General features: G+C 37.1%; 1 protein-coding gene across 7 annotated transcripts in view; it reads right to left on the bottom strand.

The window, feature by feature from the left end:
• The window catches only part of Exoc6b (exocyst complex component 6B), a 622,696-nt gene extending 596,550 nt beyond the window's left edge, over positions 1–26,146 (bottom strand). For 4 of the 7 annotated variants that reach the window (XM_046432321.2, XM_058575131.1, XM_058575126.1 and 1 more), the window contains exon 1: positions 25,917–26,146. In XM_046432321.2, coding sequence (XP_046288277.1) covers positions 25,917–26,029 — 113 coding nt within the window. In that variant the 5' untranslated portion in view covers positions 26,030–26,146. Of the gene's footprint in view, positions 1–16,633; positions 16,670–22,346; positions 22,424–25,916 lie in introns of those variants that run through there. The other 3 variants (XM_058575127.1, XM_058575128.1, XM_058575130.1) reach the window with 3 other exon arrangements.
• Positions 26,147–26,484: the final 338 nt, after the last annotated feature.

Below are 26,484 nucleotides of genomic sequence, written 5' to 3'. Positions count from 1 at the left end.
CCAGTCCTTTTTATTTTAATTTTGAGAATTTCAGAATTTTCAAGGTTTCACCAAGTTGCTACAGTCTAGCTAAGTTACTGAGGCTAGTCTCAATTTGGCGATTCTCCTGACATAGCCTCTTGGGTCATTGGGATTACAGGAGTATGTGACCACATATCATATATTTTAAGTTTTAAAGACTGAAGCACTAAAGATAGGGCACTCAGGCAAAGCAACATGAGAATTACTCATGAAAACATGTACATGATGGTGTGCACAATACACATAAATTCACTAACAGCTCAATGTTCACGTTCAGCTAACATGAAAAAGTTGACAATAATATGAAATAATAACAATAATGAATTCATTTCTGGGTACTATTATATGTGTCCATTTGACCTAAAGTTCAATATTGTCTGAAATGTGTTTCAAATTAAAGTTAAGCCAGGCATAGAGGCACATACCACTGGGGATGTAGCTCATCGTAAAAGGGCCCATGGGTTCAATTCCTAATACCAAAAAATAAAAATAAAACAAGCTGGGGATGTGGCTCAGTGGTTCAGTACCCCTGGGTTCAATCTCTAGTACCAAAAAAAAAAAAAAAGAAGAAGAAGAGGAAGAAGAAGAAATAGGCAAACAAAATATCTTATTTCTAAATATACAGGTGCAATAATGTTTAGGATTCAAAGTATCTTAAAATAAGCAAATAGTATACAGACATTAAAAATTACAAATTTAACTAAAAAAATAATCTGATAATTTATTTTAAAAATTAAAATTTATAAATATGTATTTTCAAGTATCTATGAAGAATGGGTTGATACTGGGACTTGAACCCAGAACCTGGTGCGTAAGTAAGCAACTACTGTACCACTAAGCTACATTCCCAACTCTTTTTTGATTTTATCTTGAAATAGGGTCTTGATAAATTGCTCAGGTTGGCTTTAAATTTACAATCCTCCTACTTTCATCTCCGAAATCACTGGGATCACAGGTGTACACCACTGTGCAACCAGCTTAAATTATATCATTTTTATTGATCATTAATTACCCATATATTCTCCTAAACCCTACATATGTAAAATTCATTTGATTTTTTAAATGATATGAAATAAGCACTATCATTACCCATTTAAATGAGTAACCAGAGACAAAGGTAAGTTGATTTGACCAAAGTGGCACAGCTAGTTAAGTCATAAAGCCAGGGTTCATATCCAACCATGAGGACTCCAAAACATTATGTTATTCTGCCTGTTATAAAGTTGTCAAAATATGCAGTGGTAGATTTGGAGGTGAATTTTTAAATTTTTCTTTTTATATTATTTACAAGTTAATTTAATAATAATGACTAAGAATAATAACAAACATTTAAGAAAGCACTGACTACAAGATAGGTGTCATTGCTCTTTGATAGAGTAGATGGATGCTTTTATTAACCAATTTTACAGATAAAGGAGGGGCACAGAAAAGTTGAGTGATGTAGGCAAGATCCCACAGTGATATACAACAGAATCAGAAATTGAATCCAAGTAATCTAACTCCAGATTACTGGCTACGCTCCACTACATTACAGTTAAATCTAGATAATAAAGAGGGATAAAACGAGATTTTTTTTAATGTCTTTTTTGTTTTTGCTTCATTGTGGTGCTTGGGATCAAACCCAGGGCCTCATGCATGCTAGGCAAGCACTATCAAAGATGTTAAATAACAGAATTTCTCCATCTACCTAGAGGAACAACACATAATATATCTCCTCTTCCTCCTCATTCTCCACTGTAGTGATTACAACTAACTTCATTTTTTTCGGAAGTTGCTAGAGAAACATAAAGTATGTTTCAGGGCTCAGGAGGAAATAATCAAAGCAGATATTTGGGCTTCGTGGGGCTATAATAGGCACAAAAGTTTCCATTCAGATAAGTGCGTCAAATCAGGAAACTCCTTTGTCCTCTGTTTAAAAAAAAAAAAAAAAAAAAAAAAAAAGGCACTTAAGAAATAAACCCTACAAAGAACAGCAGCAGTTTCCACTGAAGTATAGAAACAAACAAAATATTAGCATCTCTACCTATATCTTAAACTCATCCTTTTAAATTTCTATTTTCTATGTATGTTTGATAACATACATAAATATTTTAGTAACTGCTTGCAATTTTATAACACACTTAAAAAAAGGTGAATGCACTATTACCAATAATACATGGCAAAAAAAGTTTAGAAACAAGTAACAATTTGTGTGTCTGTGTGTGTGTGTGTTTCTGTGTGTGTAAGCACACACTAGGGATTGAATCTAGGGCCTCTTGGCATGTTCTCTAGCACCTACAGATCTTCCTTTACACACTAAAATTTCAGGATATTTTTGGTCCATTGGTCACCATTGGTCACCAGATGATTCCTAAAGCACTATGTTGACTGTCTCTACAATAAAGGCCCTTTTCAGGAACTTTCAACAAAATGTGAGAAAGACAAATAATGCAGTCATCATTTGAGAAGGCACCTTCTGTAGCATGAATATAAAGGGATGTCTGGAGCAATCCTGTGAGGCTCACCAAAAGTAAATACTCTTATCAGCACCGCATAGAATTTTCAAGGATTAGAGTTACAGACTCCATGCCAGAACTATCAGAACTCTTTTTGCTCCAAGAAGAGTCATTGTCTATCTTAGAGAAAACCTGTTCTTCTATACAAAGAATAGAGTTACTATTTTTAAAACTATTTCACTTTACAGGCAAACTTTTGACACTTTCAATGGAAGTACTAATTCATAATACCTTTCCGGAAGGGAATCTGGCAATATGCATCAAAATTTGAAATGTACCTCCTTTGAACCAGCAATACCATTTCTTGAAATTCCTAAGATGATTAAACATATGTACAAAGATATAAGATTTGGTAACCATTTAAAAGCTGGAAACAATCTGTTTATCATTATCACTGGTTAAATAAATTGTGGAATACTATATTTGATATATATCATGTCTATTGCATATTATTAAATTTTAAAAGTAGGTTATAAAATAACAGATATAAATGGAATCATTCCAAATGAGATTATAAATTTGTATAAATACACAGAAAAACATGAGGAATCATATTTACCAAATTTACTGCATATTAATGTTTTAAGTGATTTTTAGTTTTACCTTTTCCTGCATGATCTAAATTTTTTATTATACTCTTATATTCAAAATCAGAAAGAAAAAAATTCATTTTCATCTTGGAGGGGGGGGAAGACTCTAATAGCTTTTTCAAAGAACTAAACCTACTTCCCTTTCATGCTAGATGCTACTCAGTAAAGATTTAAAAGTTCATGCTAGGGCAGTAGTTCTCAAAGTGTGGTACCTAAATCAACAGCACATGTATTACTTGAAACTACACAGAAATGCAAATTCTGTGACTTCACCCCAAGCCTACTAAATAAGAAAATCTAAGGGTGGGGGGCTCAACAATCTGTATGAACAGATTGGAAATGACACAGAGACAATCAAGTTTGAAAACCATTTTTAAGATAAATTCAAAATCTTGTAACTAGGCTGGGGTTGTGGCACAATGGTAAAGCGCTTGCCTAGCATGTGTGAAGCACTGGGTTTGATCCTCAGCACCACATTAAAAAAATAAAATAAATTTTAAAAAGTTATTTAAAAAAAAAAAAAACTTTTAAAAAAGTGTTGCCAGGCACCATGGCACACACCTATAATCCCAGCAGCTTGGGAGGCTGAGGCAGAGGATCACAAGTTCAAGACTAGCCTCAGCAATTTAGTGAGGCCCTAAGCAACTTAGTGAAACTCTATCTAAAAATAAAAAATAAAAAAGGGCCAGGAATGTGACTTTTGGTTAAGCACCCCTGGGTTCAATCTCTGGTATCAAAAAATACTAAAGGCCAATTTAAACTCCTCTTGGTATTGACATATAAATAAAAGCTAAAAAAATATAGTTAATATCCCCTCCAGTGGCTTCTGCTTACCTATAAATGTGGGGAGATAAAGACCACGAGCATATTCAAAATATCAGAAATGAAACAGCAACATAGTCCACCTGCACTATGACAAAACTTGATGCAAAAAGAATAAATAAAATTTCCAAATCTAATTATAGAGACAACTTCTCTAGATAATACATGATAATAAAAGCCTACAATGCTACCCAGGGCAACTTTCTGGAAACACTGAGCAATAACAAATGAACTTGGAATCCCAGCACACAATGACAGAATTGCCACTGAGTAATTCTCAAATCTCTAGCCAAAATGTGAGGTTTATTCTACATACAATGGAGCTATTAAATGAATCCAAGCATTGTCATCTCAACATGGCAAGAACATCCTTATTAAGGCTTCCAAATTGCTAAATTGTGAACAAACTTAACATATGAAATACTAAAAGTTCAAAACACTTTCAGAGCAAATTCACTTAAGACCTTATTTCCCCAGGGAAGGAAAAAAAAAATGCCGTCAGTATTACAAAACATATGGAAGAAATTTTTTTAACCCACAGGAAAAGAAGGTAAATAAGTAGTGTTTTCAAATTTATTACATCTATAAATTCAACTTTAAAGAGTTCTTTTTTTTTTTTTTTTTTTTTGCAGGGGTAGGGGTGCTTGACTAGGGATTGAACACAGTAGCACCTTACTGCTAAGCTACATTCCCCAAATACAAATTAATAGGAAGTCTAGTAGACAAGTACAGGGTGGGAGGGAAAAGAGGGAATCACAAATTAAAATCAATTTCTATACATGTATATCAAGATGAACCCAAGCACTATATATAACCATAAAGTTTTAAATTTTTTTTTTTTAAAAAACAAGCTATATCCCCAGCTCTTTTTATTTTTTGTCTTAAGACAAGGTCTCACTGAGTTCCTTAGGGTCTCACTAAGTTGTTGAGGCTGGCCTTAAACTTTCCATCCTCCTGCCTCGGCCTCCCAAGTAGATAGAATTACAGGCATGCACCACCTAGACATGAAGAGTTCTCATTTGACATTTTTTAAAGAAACATTCAAACCGGCCATGATGGCACACACCTATAATACCAGCAACTCAGAAAGCAGAGGCAGGAGGATGGAAAGTTCAAGGCCATACAGAATGGGAGAAAATCCTTTGCAACCTGCACCCCAGATAGAGCATTCATATATGTTCTAGAGAATATACGAAAAACTCAAAAAACTTAACACCTGTTTGTGGCTCAGCGGTAGAGCACACCCCTAGTACATGAGAGGCCCTGGGTTTGATCCTTCGCACCACATAAAAATAAATAAGTAAAGGTATTGTGTCCAACTACAACTAAAAAATAAATATATTAAAAAAAAAACACCAAAAAACATATAACCCAATCAATAACTGTGCAAAGGAACTGAACAGATACTTCACAGAAGAAATATGATCAGTAAACAAATATATGAAAAAATGTTCAACATCACTAGTATGGAGAAATGAAAGTTAAAACTACACTGAGATTTCATCTCACTCCAGTCAGAATGGCAATTATCAAGAATACAAGTAACAATAAATGTTTGCGACGATATGGGTAAAAAGGTACACTCATGCATTGCTGGTAGGACTGCGAATTGGTGCAACCACTCTGGAAAGCAGTATGGAGATTCCTCAGAAATCTGGAATGGAACGACCATTTGATCCGGTTATCCACCCCTCAGTGTATATCCAATAGATGAATGGATAAAGAAAATGTGGTATATATATACAATGGAATATTACTCAGCCATAAAGAAGAATGAAATTAAGGCATTTGCCAGTAAATGGATGGAACTGGAAACTATCATGCTAAGTGAAATAAGCCAATCCCCCAAAACCAAAGGTTCAATGTTCTCTCTGAAATGCAGATGCTGACTCACAATGGGGGGGCGGGGGGGTACTCACCAGATTGGACATGGTGGAGTGAGGGGAAGGAAGGAGGGATGGGAATAGAAGACACAGTAGAATGAATTGGACATAAATTTCCAATGCTTATTTCCAATGTAACCCCACATCAAGTACAACCACAAAAATGGGAAGTTACATTCCATATATAGATATATATATATATATATATATATATTTCAAAATACATTCTACTGTCATGTATAACTAAAAATAACAAATAAAAATAATTAAGAAAAAGAAGGTTCAAGGCCAGCTTCAGCAATTTAGAGAGGCCCTAAGCTACTGAGACCCTGTCTCAAAATTAAAAAAAAAAAAAAAAAATGTTTTAAAAGGGCCGGGGATGTACCTCAGTGGTTAAATACTCCTTGTTAAATCCCCCCTCCTCAAAGGAAAAAAAGAAGGAAAAGAAACATGAGTACTTTTAAATGGGGTTTCTATTTGTCCCCTGGTACCATTTCCCTCCTCAAGATGCTTGACTGCAATCTGTTTGCAACTCTCCTAATGAATATAGAAATCTACATTGTCTAAGCTACAAATGTCACCACCTTAGACATGGTGCAGCCATGCACTACAAAATCTGCACAATCATACACAGCCACCATATTGAATTAAGCAGCAACCTGGGAAGCAGGAGGATCAAAAGTTCCAGACCAGCCTGGGCAACTTAGCAAGATCCTGACTCAAAATAAAACAATAAAAACATCTGGGGATGTTGCTGAGTGGTAGAGTACCCTGGATTCAATCACCAGTACCACTAATAAATCGGCATTAACCTGGTGCTAGGGTAATAGTTCAGTTGTAGAGCCCTTGTTTAGCAGGCTCAAGGCCCTGGATTCAGTCCCAGCACCACAAAAAAAAGGAAAAGAAAGAAAGAATTAACCTAACATTGACCACATTTGAAGCTCCATACTTATTTTACTTGTTTTCTGAGTACTGGGACACTCTATTACTGAGCTCCATCCCCGTTTTCCTTATTTTTGATTTTGAAACAGAGTGTTATCAAGTTGCCCAGTCTAGCCTTGTACTTGGGATCCTCCTGCCTTAGCCTCTTGAATAGCTGGGATTATAGGTGTGCTCCACCACGCCCAGCTGTATTAGAAATCTCTAAGATTTGATTATACAGTTTACAGAGGTTAGGCGGACAGCAGCCTTCTGGTATGTACATAACCTATACCCTAATATTTACAAGTAACTAGTGATAAAGCAATATAGCTCTTGGGGTTCCAGCTTCAAGCTGATTGAGAACAGTAGGCTGTCCTCTGACCCTTGGCTTTTCATCAAAAAGAATGATGTGGCCTTAACTATGGACTCTACAATACAGGAAAGCAAAACAGATGGAGAATTTGCTGCAGACTCATTCTCTTCAAATGTTTCTGAGTGAACTTCATTTTCATCCACTTGTTTAGTTAAAAGGTCTGGCTGCCCATTTTTATGTTATATCTGTGACAACAGAAATATTACATTAGACAAAGCTTCCTAGAGCTATGAGTAAATAAGTAGTCTGCTTATTAGTAAACTACTATTTTAATGACAATATATTGTTTTAAATAAAAAATTGTCTCTAAGAATTTATTTAATGAACCAAACCTAGTGGTACAAAATCATAGCACCAGAAATATATTTACAGAAAAGGCTCATATTTCTACTCAGGTATGCAGCAACCTAGACACTGCATCCCTTGTCACTTTCATTTCTCTTTCATTTACACTCCTAAGTGCTATACCAGTCAGGTTAGTGTCCCACGTCTATAGCTACTCATGAGGCTGATCCAGGATGATCTCCAGTTTGAGGCCAGAGTGGGCAACTTAGAAAAACCCTGTCTCAAATTTTTTAAAAAGGAGGGTGAAGAGCCTGAGGATGTAGCTCAGCGCTTACCATGTTCAATTCCCAGGATTGGGAGGTTGGGGAGGAACAAGGTATACCAATGGCATCTCTATGTGATTGGCCTTCGACCATCAGCTAAGGAAAACTGAGAGAATGAAGGCAATTCCAGTCTTTCCAGTAAATTGTTGCAAAAAAATGAAAATCTTCCAGGACTCTGCCTCAACTATCTTGAGAAATTGCTATCTTGTCCATGTATCCTTCTATCAACAAACTATAAAAACTGATTTTAAATACCAGCTTTCAGGAGGCTGAGGCAGGAAAATGGCAAATTCAAGGGCAGCCTGGGCAACTTAGCAAGACCCAGTCTCAAAATAAAATTTTAAAAAGGGGAGTTGGGGGTGTAATTCGGTGGCAAAGTGCCTGCCTACTATGCGCAAGACCATGGGTTCAATCCACAGTACTGCAAAAAGTAAATAAAATTTTAAAAGGGCTAGGGATATAGCTCAGAGGTAGAGCACCTGCCTAAAGAAAGAAAAAAATAAACTGATTTTAAAGAAGATATGAGTTGTCCTTCCAGTACATAATTTGTCAAAGACTGACGGAAAACTTAAACTCTTGAGCAAGTTTATATAGTAACATAGGAAATAATAATGAAAAGATGACACCTGGGATTTTTTTTTTCTTTTTTAGAATTAAGTTATAGTGAAGTTCTGACCTTTTTTGAGTGGGAAGGTACTGGGGATTGAATCCAAGGGTGCTCTACCACTGAGCTACATCCCCAGCCCTTTTTTAAATTTTGTTTTGAGATAGAGCCTTGCTAAGTTGCCCAGTCTGGCCTCAAACTTGGGATCATTCTGAGTCAGCCTCATGAGTAGTTGGGATTACAGACGTGGGACACTGTGACTGGCGGTAAAGTTCTAACATTTTAATAAGCTGAAACAAGGGCAAATTCTGGATCATGATGTCCTAAGAATGAATTTGATAGTCAAGGTGATGATAGTTTAAATCTGATAGTCCTCTGGAGACTAAGTTTTCCCAGTTGTATAAATTGGCAGAAACTTACTATATTAAAACAGACCATTTCCTTTCTTTTTTTTATTTGGATGGTGATAATTTTTAATTTTTCCTCACTGTATTAAAGTAAAACTGACAAAATTTGCACCAGTTTACAGTGCACATGTTTTGATATATATAAACCTTATGAAATTATTAAATCAAGGTGACACATCCATTACCTCACATATTGTTTTTTATTTGTAAGAACATTCACAATCTACTCTCTTATAATTTTCAAGTATACTTTATTATCATTAACTATAGTCATGCTGTAAAATAGACCTCTAAGACATATTTATCCTAACTGAACTTTGTACCCTTTGACCAACATCTTCATTTCCTTCTCCCTCAGCCTCTGCAACCACCATTCTGCCCTCTGCTTCTGTGAGTTCATCTTTTTTTTTTTTTTTTGGGGGGGGGGGGTGGGGCGCCAGTGGTACTGAAGATGGAACCCAGGAGCACTTAACCACTGAGCTACAACCTCAGCCCTTTTTATATTTTATTTTGAAACAGGGTCTCCCTGTGTTGCTTAGCGCCTTGCTAAATGCTGAGGCTGGCACTGCATTTGAGATCCTACTTCCTCAGCCTCCAGAGCCACTAGGATTACAGGGGTTTGCCACCATGCCCACTGAGTTCAACTTTTTTAGAATCCACGTTAGATCATGTAGTATTTGTCTTTCTGTGCCCAGCTTATTTCACTCAGCATCATGTCCCGCAGGTTCATTAATGTAGTCACAAATGACCGGATTATCTTCTTTTTAAGTCAGACTAGTATTCCATAATGTGTGTGCATGCATGCATGTATATGTGTGTACTTTTCCTTATAGATTCATCTGTTAACTGGTTACTTAGGTTGATTTCATATCTTGGCTATTGTGAATAATGCTGCAATGAACATGGGCATGCAGATATCTCATGTCCTTGAACATGGGTATGAACATGGGCATGCAGATATCTCAAGGATACACACCCAGAAGTGGAATTGCTAGGTCAGAAGGTAGTTCTACTTATACTATTTTGAGGAACCTCCATACTGTTTTCTATATTAGCTGTGTCAATTTACATTTCCACCAGCAGTGTACAAGGCTTCCCTTTTCTCCATATTCTTGCCTACACTTATCTTTTGTCTTTTTTTTTTTTTTAACCCATGGACGCTTTACCACTGAGCTACATCTCCAGCCCGCCTTATTTTTTATTTTGAGACAGGGTCTCCCTAAATTGCCCAAACTGCCTTTGAAGTTTTGATCCTCTAGCCTCAGTCTCTGGAGTTGCTGGGATTACAGGCCTATGCCACCATACCTAGCAACTTTTGTCTTTTTGATAATAGTCACTTAACTGATATGATATCTCATTGTAGTTGATTGCATTTCTCTAATAATTAGTGATGCTGAGATTTTTTTTCATATGTCTGTTAAAAAGAGGCCACTTTATGATTAAATATTGGCCACACGGGGCTGGGGTTGTGGCTCGGTGGTAGAGCACTCGCCTAGCATGTGGAGGCTCTGGGTTCGATCCTCAGCACCACATAAAAATAAATAAAATAAAGGTACTGTGTTCAACTACTTCTAAAAATATATATTGGTCACACATGCCAATACTGTCAAACTAATTTGAAACTTCAAGATAGGCTGAGGAAGGAGGATCTCAAATGCAATGCCAGACTCAACAATTTAGCAAGGCGCTAAGCAACACAGGGAGACCCTGTCTCAAAATAAAATATAAAAAGGGCTGAGGATGTAGCTCAGTGGTTAAGTGCTCCTGGGTTCCACCTTCAGTACCACAGTCCCCCCGCCCCAAAAAACGTTGATATGTAGTAGTAGAGTGTTTGCTTAGCACATGCGAAGTCTGTTTTCAGTCCCCAGTACAGCAAAAAAGAAAAAGTACAGAGCCCAGCACAGTGGCACTCCCTGTAATCCCAGGAAATCAGGAGGCTGAGGTAAAAGATCGCATATTGGAGGTCAGCCTCAGCAATTTAGGGAGGCCCTAAGCAACTTAGCAAGACCCTGTCTCAAAACAAATATTCAAAATGGGTTGAGGATGTAGCTCAGTGGTAAAGCGCTGCTGGGCTCAATCACTAAAAAAAAAAAAAAAAAAAAAAAAAAAAAAAAAAAAAAAAAAACCAGCTAAATAAAGCCCTTAGAAAGATTTTCTTCAGAAGTATTCAAGAACCACTTTGCCAATTACCTACTCCAAAAGATTGTTCTTTTCTGATTTCAGAGTAGAGCTAAGCCATTATCTCAAAGAACAACATTTTGCCTTAACTTCAATAAATGCAGCACTTTATTAAATAATGCATTACAACTGTATGCTGGAATCCTCAATAATTGCAACCCAGGGCTTCTCCAGTTAACATTATGCAAGGAGCTGGCAAATTTGAGGCATGGCTTATTCTAATACTAATCATAAGAAATAATTAGAAAGAGAGAATTAGAGATAGCTAATTAAAAATCTACCCAATATCAAGACTTAAATATAGCTACAGTAATCAAGATTGGGTATTGGCAGAAAGATAGGCATACAGATAATGGAAAAGTGTGAATTCAGAAATAAACATATACAAATATGCCCAAGCAATTGGGGGGGGGGGGCAGCAGTACCAAGGATTGAACCCAGGGGCACTTTACCAGTGAGCTATCTCCCCAGCCCTTTTTATTTCTCATTTTGAGACAGAGTTTCCCTAAGTTGCTGAGGAGGGACTTGAATTTGGGATCCTCCTGCCTCAGCCTCCTGAGTCACTGGGATTATAGGTGTATACCACCATGCCCAGCCCAAGTAGTTTTTGACAAAGGTGCAAAAGCAATTCAGTGGAGGAAAGACAGCCTTTTCAACGATTAGTGCTAGAGTAATTAGATAGATACAGGCGAAACAAAACAAAATAAAAAAACTTCAACCTAGTCTCATATTTTATATAAATATTATATTACAAAAATCACAGCTTTACATTTTAGTAAAACTATAAAACTTTTAAAGAAAAGACACAGGAGATTTTAGATTTATAAAGAACCTTCTTAAAAAGATTAGACGACATGCTACAGAGTGGGAGAAAAAACTTACAAACAACATATCCAAGACAATTCTCAAAACGCAACAATTTTTTAAAAATCCAATTAGAATACAGACAAAAGACATAAAGAAACAGAGCTGGGGTTATAGCTCAATGACAGAGCAGGCTCTGGGTTCAATCCCCGGCATCAAAAAAAAAAAAAAAAAAAAAAGGACAGGAAGAGACAAATCTTCAAAAAGGAAAAAGGAAATACAACAGATGTAGCCTAATGATACAACACCTGCTTAGCCAGCACAAGGCCCTAGATTTGATCCCCATCACCATCAATATAGATAGATAGATAGATAGATAGATAGAGCATGTGAAAAGATGCTAAACATTATTAACAATTAGGGAAATGTAAATTAAAACTACAATGACATATTACTACACTTATATTAGAATGACAAACTTAAAAAGTCACAACAACATTGACAAGGGTGTCAAGAAATTTAAACCCTCATGCACTGTTTACTGAAATATAAAATGGTACATCCACTTTGAAAAATAAGTTTGGCAGCTCATCAAAATATAAAAGACAGAGTTACCATATACCCAGCGATTCAACTCCTATATAAACATACAAAGAGAACTAAATTCATAATATTCACACAAAGTCCTGTACCCAAATGTTTATGGAAGCTTTATTTGTAATAACTCAAAACTGGAAACAACCAAGATGTCTACAATGGATAAATGATTAAACAAGCTGTGGTATAGCCATACTACGGAGAACTACTCAGCAATAAAAATGAATATGGATGACTCTCCGGAGAATTATGCTGAGTGGAACATCCAACCTCAAAAGGTTACATAATGTATATGGTTCCATAAATGCAACTTTCCTTGAAAAAATTATAGAAATACAGAAACAGATTAGGATTTGTTAGAGTTCAAAGAGGGGACAAGCTACTCAGGAGGCTAAAGCAAGGAAGATCAGAAGTTTGAGGCCAGACTGGGCAACTAGCAAAGTAAAATAAAACCGGCTGGGGTTGTAGCTAGGTGGTGGAGTGTTTGACTAGCAAGTGCAAGGTCCTGCAGGGGGCGGAAAAAGAGAAGGTGCTGGAGCTTTAACAAAACATCATAAGTGCTCCTTGTGCTGATGGAAACGTTCTGTATTTTGACTGCCAAGGTACACTGTCAATATCTTGGCCCTGATATTATACTATAGTTCTGGGGAAACTGTGTAAAGAATACAGGGAATTTCTGTATTATTTCTTACAAATGCATGTTAATTTATAATAATTTCAAAATTAGAAGTTTTGTTTGTTTTTTTGTTTGTTTTTTTTTTTTTTTTTTTTGGTACCAGGATTGAACTCAGGGGCGCTTAACCACTGAGCCACATCCACTTTTAATATTTTATTTAGAGACGGTCTCACTAATTTGCTTAAGGCTTTGATAAATTGTTGAGGCTAGCTTTGAACTCACAATCCTTCTGCCTCAGCCTCTGGGGTTACAGGAGTGCACCACCACACCTAGCTCAAAATGCCCTTAATGACCCATTTTTCTTTGGATTTCAAGAGCTCTTCTTAGGGGCTGGAGATACAGCTCAGTTGGTAGAGTGCTTGCCTCACATGCACAAGTCCCTGGGTTCAATCCCCAGCACCCAAAAAAAAAAAAAGAAAGAAAAGAATGATCAAGAGCTCTTCTCATATCACTTTCCTCTTTTGCTACACCAATGCCTAAAGATCTTCATTAAACAGCTCTTTCTTACAAATGTCAAGGAACTTATTTACCTCATTTTGAAGAAAAAAAAATTCCAAATTTTTTCCTTTTTTAAAACATATCTTTCCTCAAATCAAACTCTACATCAATTTATTCATGGTATAAACTCAGTCAAACCTATTCTTTTATTCATATATATTGCTTGATAAGATCACATTTCATATCAGTAACCTTTGTAATTGTATTGTTTATTGCACCAGAGCTTCCCCAGGAAATGAAAATGGGTTGCATTTTGATGATTCTTGCTTATTTAGATGTTTCACTGGACAATGTGTGTTTTTAAACTACAGGAAGTAGAAGGGAGAGCACAAATGAAAGGGGAAAAGCAAAGACACAATTTGCAAAGGAAAAAACATAAAGAAGCAAGTTTTAAACCAGATGCAGTGGTGCACACCTGGAGTCCCAGCTATTCAGGAGGCTAAGGCAGGAGTATCACAAGTTCAAAGCCAGCCTAGGCACATTCGTGATACCCTGTGTCAAATTTTTAAAAATTAAGAAAAAAGAGGAAAAGGAGGAGAAAGAGGAAGAGGAGATGAAGGACTGGAAATGTAGGTCAGAGGTAGAATGCTTCTACCTTCACTCCAGAAGAAGGAGGAGAAGGGAGAGAGGAGGAGGAGGAAGAAGAAAGTTTTAAAAATAAAGATATTGAGAACAAAGGGAAAAAAGAGACTTGGCTGGGATATGCAATAAGATGTCAATATCATAGTACCAAAACCATTCTTGAGTCAGAGTTTGTCATGTTCCAGGTCAAGAAATACAAGGCTAAGACAGAAAAACTGTCTTCTTCTACAACTGTGAAATCAGAGAATAAGTAAAACAAGAGAGCCAATATTTTAATGCAAATCATCATTTTTGGCAACTAGCCTCCATTATTTACCTAACATACAATAGAACATTATATAGAGCTCTAAACACTGGAAGCATCTAAATACTCTGATACAGTGTTGTAAAAGAAGTTTGTTTTTGCTTTTATCTAATGATTAATCTGATTATCAAGCCACAGTAGTAAATGAAGATAAAATCACTACAGAGTAAGAGGCATGGTAATGGGACCATCTCCAAGACTGAATGGCAGGTAGGTGTTTTAAGAGTCCCATTCCATATATGACATTACAAATCACATTAAGGTAATATGATTGGTTGCACTGTGATAGTTCTTGCCAGCTTAGATGTTTCACTGGGTGATGTGTATTTTAAAGCTTTAAATTACAGTTATACAAATATATATGTTTATATTTATTTTATCATTTTGCTCTTGGAAGTTAACATATCTCAATTTTCTAAAAAATTTATCTGGCTCCCAAAATCCCAGGTAAATAACTAACTTAATAAGGCTTACATTTCGACTCAGCATATTTTCCAATTTAAACAACTTAAAGCAGAATGTCTATGATTACTTTATTGGTTAGCAATGTCCCAAATGGTAAAGGTGAATTGACTTTACTTCAAATTAAAGAGTGTTCCAAACATAATTATTATGGCCTTTATTTCTGTGCTAGATAGAATACACCCAAAATCATTTCTAGAAAAGGATCTTAGCCCTATCCTTGGTGCTATTTCACACTCTACTTCTTTGAGGCCTAAAGTAGTTTATTCAGGATCTTCAACTTTCATAAGATATTAATCCTACCCATAGCTGGTTACTTTTAAAACATGTATCATCTATACACAGAGCAAGAACATAGGCAAGTGACATACTCAAGAAAAAAAAAAAGATAGGAAAAAATATAACCTTGAATTCACTAACATTCAATACTCAGCAAAAATCTTAACTACTTATGAAGAATTAACTCACATACATATATTACACATACTCTCTCAGATTAGAAATCACGGATTATGAACACATATGCATTTTACAAGAAAATAATCTACTGATTTCATATAAATCTCAAAGTGATCAATGACCCCAAAAGCGGGTGGGGAAAGTACATACTCAACTTCTACTGTGGGTATAAAATCTATACCTTGATTACACCAAAAGCAACAGAGAACTGCATTCCTGGACAATTTTATTTTGGCTCCTGCCAAAATTTTATTTTATTTTATTTTTTAGTTGTAGATGGACAGCATGCCTTTATTTTATTTTTTTAACGTGGTACTAAGGATTGAACCCAGTGCCTCACACATGCCAGGCAAGCGCTCAACCACTGAGCTACAGCTACAACCCCAAAGAACTGCTTTTATTAAATTGTACACTAATTATGCTAATGCTTTCACTAAAGCAAAGAAACAGCCCATCACATATTGCTGCATTTACCATATTGAAATACAGTCACATACCAGGGTCACCTTTGTCAAGAAACATGGGAAAAACAATTTTCTGTTCTTAAATTCAAAACCAAGAAAAACTGGTGCTCCTCCTAGTAATAATTTTTTTTTTAATACTGGGGATTGAATCCAAGGGCATTTAACCACTGAGCCATATCCCCAGCCCTTTTTATTTTTTATTTTGAAACAGGGTCTTGCTAAATTGCTTAGGGCATCACTAAACTGATGGAGCTGGCTTTGAACTTACAATCCTCCTTTCTTGGCTTCCCTAGTCAGTGGGATTATAGGCATGTGCCACCACACTCAATTACTTTTTAATTTTACAACACCATAATTCAAAGAATAACTGAGCATGCCTTTTTTGGCACTATCTACTGGAAATCCTCAAGACAACTGTACAGACACTCAGATAGGAAGACCCTAACTGCTCTCACTGGACATCATATTTTTCTCCCTATCCTTATTTCCCCTTTGACCATTTCCTCACTACCTTTAATGTATCTATTATGTGCATGTCTTTAATCATTTAGATTTTTGAAAACCACCTAATTACTTTCTAGAACAAGGCAGGGAAAAAAACAGACACAAAGAAAAAGAACCATCATTTTTCTAACCAGAGAAAAGAGACTGAGAATAACTCAAAGGCAAAGTTAGAACAAAATTAATCCCCCAACAAAAAAAAGTAGCCAAAATGTGGTATAAAATGTCAACAAGAAATTCCATGCAATTTAAAGGAAAATGTTCAACAGACTGCAAAGATCAAGAAATGTAAAACATAGTCAATAATATACAACATCAAAATTTTCATTTTTAAAATAGCCAAAACTTGGGGCTGTGGCTGTGGCTCAGCGGTAGCGCACTTGCCTGGCATGTGTGAGGCACTGGGTTCAGGTCTCAGCACTGCAAATAAATAAATAAAATAAAGGTCTATCAACAATTAAAATATATAGATAGATAGATAGATAGATAGATAGATAGATATAAAATAGCCACAACATTAAAATACTTCAATATTATTGTCTATTTTTTAGCTAAATTAATTAATTTAAATGTTGGAACAAAATCCATGCAACACTGGTTTACCTTTGAGCAAGCTAACTTTCTTATTTCCTGACAACCCTAGCAGACACTACTGTATCATAATGGTTTTACTCTTCTTTCCAACAGTTATGGTAGACATCTCTAAGAAATAACCTATTAGTTACCTCGGGTCTCAAGTTTAAGTTCAGCTCTGTGTGTAACACTGTTTCTACTACTCCCCCTGCTACCCATTATTTTTGCTATGTCCCTCAAGCAAACTTCAAATGTCATCATTGCTCAGCATCTCAAATCCAACAGATTTCACTGACAAATGACTCACTAATTTTATTTCATCAAGTTGCTTATATAGAGAAGCTTAATTCTGATATGAGTAAATAAATTATTACATCACTAGCAAATACTAAGAACTGCACACATGTAAACACTCAAAATATTATTTTCCCTAATGACCTAATCAATATTCACACATATCATATAAACTAAAGTTCTATGATAAATGCCATCTAAAACTCTATAATGCTTCTAAAGCCATTTAAATAATAATCCTTTCCAATAATTTTTATAAGTAAGTCATATACTAATTGTGTTGATTCTAGAAATGATATAAACATATAGATACATGCCATAATATTTTAAAAACTTTATTCAAATGTTGATATCCCCTGACTGCCTAAGAGTTTTGTGTAAAAAGGACATTATCTAATGACATAACTGTATTCACCAATAAAATCTCCTGATACCAAATTATCACGAATACTGATAATATTTTTATTAATTGTGTCTAAATGCCTCTGTTTATGAATACCCCTTTATGATTAAAATAATAAAGAAACAGGTTTGAAGCTTTCATTCCTTAAAATACAATGGCTTGTTTTTGCTAGCAATCACAACTAATTTCAGTTTGTATACTAACAATGCGCTTAGGCAAACAAGATGCTAAGGACTTAGGGAGGCCCTGTCTCAAAATAAAACATTTAAAAAGGGCTGGAGGCCGGGCATGGTGGTGTATGTCTATAATCCCAGCAGCTTGGGAAGCTGAGACAGAAGGATAGTAATTTTGAGGCCAGCCTCAGCAATTTAGCAAGGACCTCAGCAACTTGAGACCCTGTCTCAAAATAAAAAATTAAAAAGAGCTGGGGGAATGTAGCTGATGGTAAAGCACCCCAGGGTTCAATCCCCAGTGCAAAAAAAGAAAAAAAAAAATGCTGTTACCATACAGGCAAAAATCCAAACATCTTTGTATCGCTGAAGAAGCTTTGAGAGGACTTTGTTGAAAAAAAACCCTGAAGAGATGTGCTATCTCACAGACTGCTAAAGAAGGAATAAAATGGTACAACCTCTATAGAAAGTAACATCTACCAAATTACAGACATATTCCATCATTGTACACAGCAGTGATTCCTAGATTCTCACTTCAGGAACCTCTCCTATAGATACAGTATAAATTTAATGATAAATATTCAAGGCATTGCTGCATTATCTCACCCAGTAAAAGATGAAATAACCCAAGGATCCATAAATAAGGAACTAATTGAATAAACCATGGTGTATTTACACATTACTATGTAGCTATATAATAAATAAATAAGGAAAATCTCCATATCAATATGGACAAATCTCTAAAATATACTGAGATTTAAACTGCAGAGCTCTGTATGCAGTATACTACTTACTTTGAAACAAAAAGGAGAAACTAAGATCATATAGCATCTGTTTGCATAAAAAAATTCAATGGAAGAATAAACAACAAATTAATAAAAAAATAGAAGGAATGGGACTAATTATTTTCTCTCCCCTACTTTTTTTTTGGGGGGGAGGATACCAGGAATTGAACCCAGGGGCACTTTACCACTGAGCTACATCCGCATTCCTTTTTTATATTTTTATCTAGAGACAGCGTCTTGCTAAGTTGCTTAGGGCTTCGCTATATTACATTTTGACTGATAAAGAGAAAGAAGAACTATACAATTATATGTAATTCCAAAAAATAAACATTTCTGATATATTTATCTTATAATAATATTTTTCAGAAGTAATTTGTTTTGTTTTGTTTGCACTGCTAGGGAATGAACCCCAGCCATGCTAGGCAAGATCTCTACCACTGAGCTACATTCCCGCCCATGTTGTTTTTTGTTGTTTTTTTTTTAATTTTGAGACAGGGTCTTGATAAGTTAGCCTTGAACCCAGGATCCTCCTGCCTCAATCTCCAAGTAGCTGAAACTACAGATGTGCACCACCATGCCTGGATAATTTTTAGAAGTTTTTTTTTTCCTCAAAAGCTGGTCATATTTTTGAAAAGTTAATCTGCAAATGTTATCTCCCATATAATTAATAGTTGATGGTACAATATGTTTATTCTTCTATCCCATTTAATAAATATTACTGAGCAACAACTACAAGCCAGGCACTCTTAAGGTTCCTAGGATATAGCAGCAAACAAAAGAAACAAAACCCATTCAGAGTCTAGATGGGAAGATATTAAAAACTAGGTGTATCAGCCAGTAGTAAGTGCTATGAAGAAAAAAAAAAAAATCCTGCCCACTTGTCCTCTGTCCCAGTAAATGGCACCATCATTCATCTGGTTTCTTAGGCCAAGAGCCTTGGATTCTTCCTGGACTCTCACATTTCTTGAACCCTCAAGTCTAATCTATCATTTTGACTGTACTTCAAAACATTTTAAATTCAGCTTCTTCTCATTATCTCCTTCCCCTTAATGCCTTGTTACATATTGCAGCCATCACCTCTTATTAGAGTAAATATCCCTACCCAGGCTACCCTGCTTCCTCCCTTACTTGGTTCTCCACAGAGCAGCCAGAATGTCCATTGTTTAACTGAAGTGACAGCATGTCACTTTCCTGCTCAAAACTCTCCCATACTTTCCCAGACCACTCAGATTAAAATCAAAGTCCCTTAGCCCATATGATCTGAACCTAACTACTCTCCAGTTATCACCTCCTAACACTATTCTCCTCCTGAGGACCTTGGCACTTACTATACTCTTTGTATGGAAGGTACTTCCCTAAGAAGTCATATAGCTTGCACTTCACTCTATCCAGACCTTGACCAACAGGTTGGAACAACAGGACATCCCATGTCAAAGACCTAAACTACACCTTACCTGTCATTATGTAACACTAATCACTAAACATTATATTAGGTATCTATTCATTTGTTTATTCTGTGTGTGTCCCAGTAGAAAGTAAACTCCAGAAAGACAAGGACTTGTCTATTTTGTTCCCTGCTACACTCCAGAGCCTGGAAGAGTATCTGGCATACAGATGTTGCTCAATAAATGAATAAATCAATAAATAAATTAGTTCATGATTAATAAAAATAAAAATAGTGTACCAATATTATAAATATAAAAATACAAATATATAAACATAAATATAAAGTAAAATAAAAAGAGCTGGGTTCAATCATCAGTACCACCAAAAAAAATGATATAAGTATATAATATATAACAATATATGAAACTGTATATAACACATTAACTGAAAAAGCAAGGTACACATGATATTCATTAAGAAATGCAATAAAATGCATATGGAAAAAGTTAAAAGCAAATTAACAAATATAAGAACTGTCATATGCCAACTTCCCTGATCTGATCATTAAGCAATGTAATTAATACATGGTAAATATATTGAATGTCACTGTCCCCCATAAATGTGTACAATTACTATGTATCAACTAAAAGTAAAAATATAAATGAATATATAAAATTGCACAGTGAAAAAAAGATTTGTGAGCCTGGAACGGTGGAGCATGCCCAGCTACTCGGTAAACAAAGGCAGAAGAATCACAAGTTCAGAGCCACTAAAAAAAAAAAAGTTTGAGGCCAGCCTGAGCAATGCAGAGAAACCCTATTTCAAAATAAAAATGGCTAAAGATCTGAAGATGTAGCTGAATGGCCCAGCACCTGCCCCATGCACAAGCCCTGGATACAATTCCCAGTACTAGGAAAACAGGATGTTATAGCATGCCTGTAGTACCAGCAACTCAGGAATCTGAGGCAGGACGATCCAAGTTCAAAACCAGCCTCAGCAATTTTGGTAGACCCTCAGCAATTTAGCAAAACCCTGTTTCAAAATAAAACATAAAAAGGTCTGGGGATGTAGCTCAGTGATAAAGTGTCCCTGGGTTAAATCCCTAGTATGAGAAAAAAAAAAATGATAGAACTCAGCAAATGATGCTGGAACAACAGGACATCCCATGTCAAAGACCCTTCCTTAAATCATACATGAAAACTTGAAATAGATCACAAACCTAAATGTAACAGACAAAAATAATAAGATGTAAGAGCAAACTCTTCATGATCTTTGGTTGAGCAAAAGCTTCCTACAAATGACACCAAAAGCATACACAAAAAGTAAATAAAATAAAATAACCCAGCAGTGACACATGCCTATAATTTCAGAGACTCAGGAGGCTAAGTAGGAGGATCATCAAGTTCAAGGACAACCTCAGAAATTTGGTGAGGCCCTAAGCAACTCAGTAAGACCCAGTCCCAAAAAATGTAAAGGTCTGAGGATGTAGCTCAATAGTAAAGTGTCCCTGGATTCAGACCCCAGTACCCTCCCCCAAAGAAAATAATTAAAAACTTGTGCATCAAAAGTTAAATAAGAGGCTGGGGTTGTAGCTCAGCAGTAGAGCGCTTGCTTAGCATATATAACGCACTGGGTTTGATCCTCAGCACCACATAAAAGTAAATAAACAAAATAAGGTGTTTGTCCATCTACAACCAAAAAAATATATATAAAAAAAAAAGTTAAATAAGTGCTAGGCATGGTGATGCACACCTATAATCCCAGTGACTCTGAAGGCTGAGGCAGGAGGACAGCAAGTTCTAGGCCAGCCTCAGCAACTTAGTGAGGCCCTCAGCAATTTAGTGAGACCCTGTTTCAAAATAAAAAATTAAAAGGGCTGGAAATGTGGCTCGGTGGTAAAATGCTTCGGGTTCAATCCCCAATACAAAAAAAAAAAGAAAAAAAGCTGAATGTCCACCAACTGATGGACAAATAATAGATGCATAGCCACACAATGGAATATTATTCAGCAATAAAAAGAAATGAAGCACTGATACATGCTACCAAACGTGTGAACCTTAAAAACATGATGAATTATTTTAAAAGCATATGATTTCATTAATACAAAATGTCCAGATGTCTACAATAGACAAACCCATAGAGAAAGAAAGTAAGAACAGGGAGGGAGAGTGGAAACAAAATGAAGAGTAACTATTAAAGGTGTAGATTTCTTTTTGGAATGATGAAAGTGTTCTAAAATTAAATTGTGGTAATTGTTGCACAACTCCCTGAAGACACTAAAAGTCATTTAATTATGTTTTTGTTTGGGGTTTTGTTTTTGTTTTTAAGACAGAGTCTCTCTAACTTTATGAGGTTGGCCTCAAATTTGTGATCCTCCTGTCTCAGCCTCCCCAGTGGCCTATAATAATAGTAGCTGGAATGCCAGATGTGCACCTGGCTAACTATATGTTTTAAATGATACTTCAGCTGGGTATGGTGGCACATACCTATAATCTCAGAAGGTAGGGAGACTGAGGCAGGAAGATGGCAAGTTCAAAACCAGCTTCAGCAATTTAGTGAGACCCTGTCTCAAAATAAGAAAAGAATAAAAAGGGCTGGGAGTGTGGCTTAAGTGTCCCTGGATTCAATTCCTGCTACCGAAAAATAATAATAATGATAATGATAAATGGATAGGTGGATGATATATGAATTTAATCTCAAAGCTATTTTTTAAATGGCAATGTATTTCACTGTTTATTTTAGAGCTGGAAAGCAAATCTTAAAATGCAATTAGACTGTTAAACTGCAATTTTAGGGATGGATATACTAATTAAATTTTCTATCAATTTTTTGTTATCCTCTGTTCTTTAGTTGCTCTTCTATTAGAAAAACCTATCTTAGGAGCAGCTAAAAATCTGGTGTCTTAAAAATACTATCTCAAGTGGGGCCCAGCGGTGCATGCTTTTAATTCCAGATACTCAGGAGGCTGAGGCAGGAAGATTACAAGTTTGAGGTCTGCCTAGGCAACAAAGCAAAACTTGTTTCAAAGTAAAATAAAAAGAGCTGTGTTCAATCATCAGTCCCACCAAAAAATGAAATAAAAATACTGCCTCTAAGACAGAAAAAGTAAGAAAGACTTTTGAAGAGAGGTAGAGGAGTTTGACATTTGCAGCTGAGGTGTAATTAAGGAAGAAAGTCTACTGCCTGACTTAATCAAACCTGCTTAATGATTATGATGGAGAGATAATGACAATGGAGGTGCATGCAGGGGAAGGCTAGAAATCTGAAATATCAAGTCTGTGCATGCTGCTGCCTCTGAATGGGATAAGGGGAAAAAAAAGGTGAGATCATGCTCTGTGAATATGGGCAGAGACAAGCTAAGCTAAAAAGATAGTGGGTACTACTTATAGGAGCTAAAAAGACAGGGGGTACTACTTATAGGATTCAAGTAATTGAGAGTAAGATTTAGGGTTATATCTCAAAAGGAAGATGAAAGCATAAATGAAAATCTTCTAATAATGATATACAGTGTCGGAAAAAGCAACTAAAACTGGTAGGATAATGCCATGATTTTTGAACACTGTGGAACACTCTCAAGTTTTGTGTTTGTTTGTTTTTGTTTTGTTTTTGCCAGTGTCTCCTTAAGGCAAAAGATCCCTTCATTCATATACCTCCACAAAATCCCATTTACAGTGGAAAAATAACTCAGTGATAACAGTAAACAGAATGACATTCTTCCTAATGTCATTCATTCTCCCTAATGAATGACATTTGAATTATATTTCAATAATTTGAACCATAATTCAATAAATTCTTAAAGTCAATATGATGCTAGAAAATCACAGACAAAACTTCATTGGACACAAATATGTATTATCATTTGGTTGAGGGTTAACATAAAAATTATGACAAATTAATAAGACTGATGATAACAAAGTTTTTATCACATATAACAAGAACAATAGCAACTGGAAACCACAGGCAACAACTCAAGATAACACGGATGGTGCTCTAATAAGGAATCCTTCCTAAAAACATGGTAATCCCAACTGCTCCAGTGGGAGTTGTGCCAGGCTGCCAACTGCAGCTCAGCAACCAAATTTCTTTACAGAACATTGAAACAGCATCCTCAGTAATTCTAGCAATATTTTATTTTGTGAAAACCAAATAATAATAACCATTAATGATGCACTTAGAGAACTATTAGTAAATAACCTCTTACTTTCAGAGAAGTAAAGACTATGAACAGAGAATCATTGACCCTTAAAAGCTTAAGAAATTGGGAAATGAGCTGGATGCAATGGTGTACGCCTGGAATCCCAGCGACTAGGGAAGCTGAGACAGGAGGATCACAATTTCAAAGTCGACCTCAGCAACTTAGTGAGGCCCTAAGCAACTTAGCAAGAACTTGTCTCAAAAGACAGAAAGGGCTGGGGATGTGGCTCAGAGGTTAAGAACCTCTGGATTCAATCCCCTGTACCAAAAAAAAAGAAGGAGGAGGAGGAGGAGGAGGAGGAAATAAGAGGACAGCTTGGTTATGATCATAATGCAAAGCAAAGTGGACAATTATATGGTAGAATTAGGCCCCAAAAATCTCTTTAAAGGGGCAAAGGCAAACTACTAAGGACAGTTATTTCCAGGGATGGCACTGAGAGAACTAGGCTAAGATTTGCCCAGGGGCCCCCACCCCACAGAAGGAAGCTGTGCTGATCTTCCTTAAAGCACTGTTTCAAAAAGCAACTTTCTCCATGAAAAAGCAGGTGGAGAGTAGTAACTCTTTATTGACAGGAGGAGAGGTGACCCAAGACTGGACAAGGAGGATAAGCTAACTACCTACATACTGGATGCAAGGAAATCAAAATGCATCACCTGAAAATACCAGGATGAATTAGTTCCACAGCACCAGTAAACTGAGGGGAAAGGGAAAAGTTCAAAATTAGGCTTAGTGAGTAATTTTCAACAGGAAGTATGGTAGATGGTAATCCCCAAGTGAGGTAGAACAACAGCAAAGAGTCTGTAGGCTAAAGCTACAGCTCAGTGGTAGAGCACTCGCCTACTGCGCTGCAAGGCACTGGCTGGGTTTAATCTCCAGCACTGCAAAAGAAAGGGGGGAGAGAGAGAGAGAGAGAGAGAGAGAGAGAGAGAGAGAAGGAGTCTGGATCCAGACTGAGTAGGAATCTCCAGACCCACCCACTTTACTTTCTCTGTGACCTTGGCCAAGTCACTTAAGCACAATGTCTTATTTAAAAAATGAGAGTAAGAATAGCACCTACCTACTAGGATTGTTTTTGTGGTTTAAATAAATCGTGTGTGTGCGGGCGTGTGTGTGTGTGTGTGTGTATTTAAATAAGTTGAGGAAGGTCTGAGTTTGCTTTGACATCTCCAAAAAATAAAAATAAAAACGGGGGTGTACGTGCAAAGTAATGGTATCTGGGTGCGGGAGCCAGATAAATTTTCCTCATCGATAAAAATACCATGAGGCTGCACCTTGGTAAGATCTCAACCTCCTAACAAGGGTTCAAGGAGCACTGGCTCTCAGGAGAGGAGCACGGGTGGAAAGAAACTTCCTTCCTTCCAGGGCCTAGGAATTTCAGTGACTCATTTTTGGAGAAGTAGTTGTGATTTTGAGGCAAGAGTTTAATTTCAAGCAAGAGAGAGTGGAGTGAAATTTTGTTTTGTCTGAACAGCAGGACTTAGGGCTAGGGCTGGACAGGGTTTGAGTCTGAGGGAGAAGGATGATGTCCCCAGGGAGAAGACCTGCCACCATCTGTCGGGAGATCTCTTGTTCCCCGGCGCTGGGCTTAGCCTCTGAGTGAGTACGAAGGCTGTCCCCGCCCGAAGGAGGCACACAGAGCCTACTGAGTAACTGGTCGAGAGGCGCTGGCGACCGGGAAGGGACCCCACGTCGGGGCTGCGCAGGGAGACCCGCCTCGCGCAGGATGCAGGTCGCTAGCGGGTCTCTCCAAAGGGAGGGGCTGGCACCGGCCCTACCGGCAGCCGAACCACACACAAATCCAATGGACCCTGATCCTGTCCTTCCCGTGCCCGCCCGTCGACGGTCCCGGTACCCGGGGTACCTGAGCGTGGGCCCGATGCAGGCCGTGTCGGTGCTCTCGATCTCTCGCAAGATCCGCTCGTGTTCTGCCGCGGTCTCCAGGCTCTCCGCCTCCGCCATCTTACTCCGCTCCATAGACTGGGGGCGCCCGGTAGTGCGTCCCCTCCTTTAGCCCGGGTCACCTTTCGCTCCCTCGCACTAGCTCTCACACCCCAGTCTCCACAGCTGCCCCAGCCTCCGGCAACCCACAGAACGACCCCTCCCTCGGGCTCGGCACGCCCCCTTGCGTCATTACGTCCGCCGGCGTCCGCGCAGTGTCCGCCGGGATTTGTAGTTTTCTGGGCAATGCTGGGGGGTTCTGTTCACTTATTCATTGAATCCACAAATACGTGTTGAAAGCCCACTGTAAGCCAGGAAAAATTAGCCACACTGTGTATACAGTGATGACCAAGTCAGGCAATGGCTTTACCCTAGAAATCTTAACACTTTTGCCACGAAGTGCAAAAGGTCCGATAGCATGCGTAGGAAGAAAGATCTAACTAGTTGTCTGCTGACAGCGATCTTAGAGGGGAGCGGGAAGTGGGGCTAGC

This window comes from Marmota monax, unplaced genomic scaffold (assembly GCF_021218885.2).
Source record: "Marmota monax isolate L192 unplaced genomic scaffold, Marmota_monax_Labrador192_F-V1.1 WCK01_AAM20220418_F8-fsc00106, whole genome shotgun sequence".
NCBI classification, from domain to species: Eukaryota; Metazoa; Chordata; class Mammalia; order Rodentia; family Sciuridae; genus Marmota; species Marmota monax.
The sequence above is the reverse complement of the archived record's forward strand: the minus strand, read 5'-3'. Positions and strand labels throughout refer to the sequence as shown.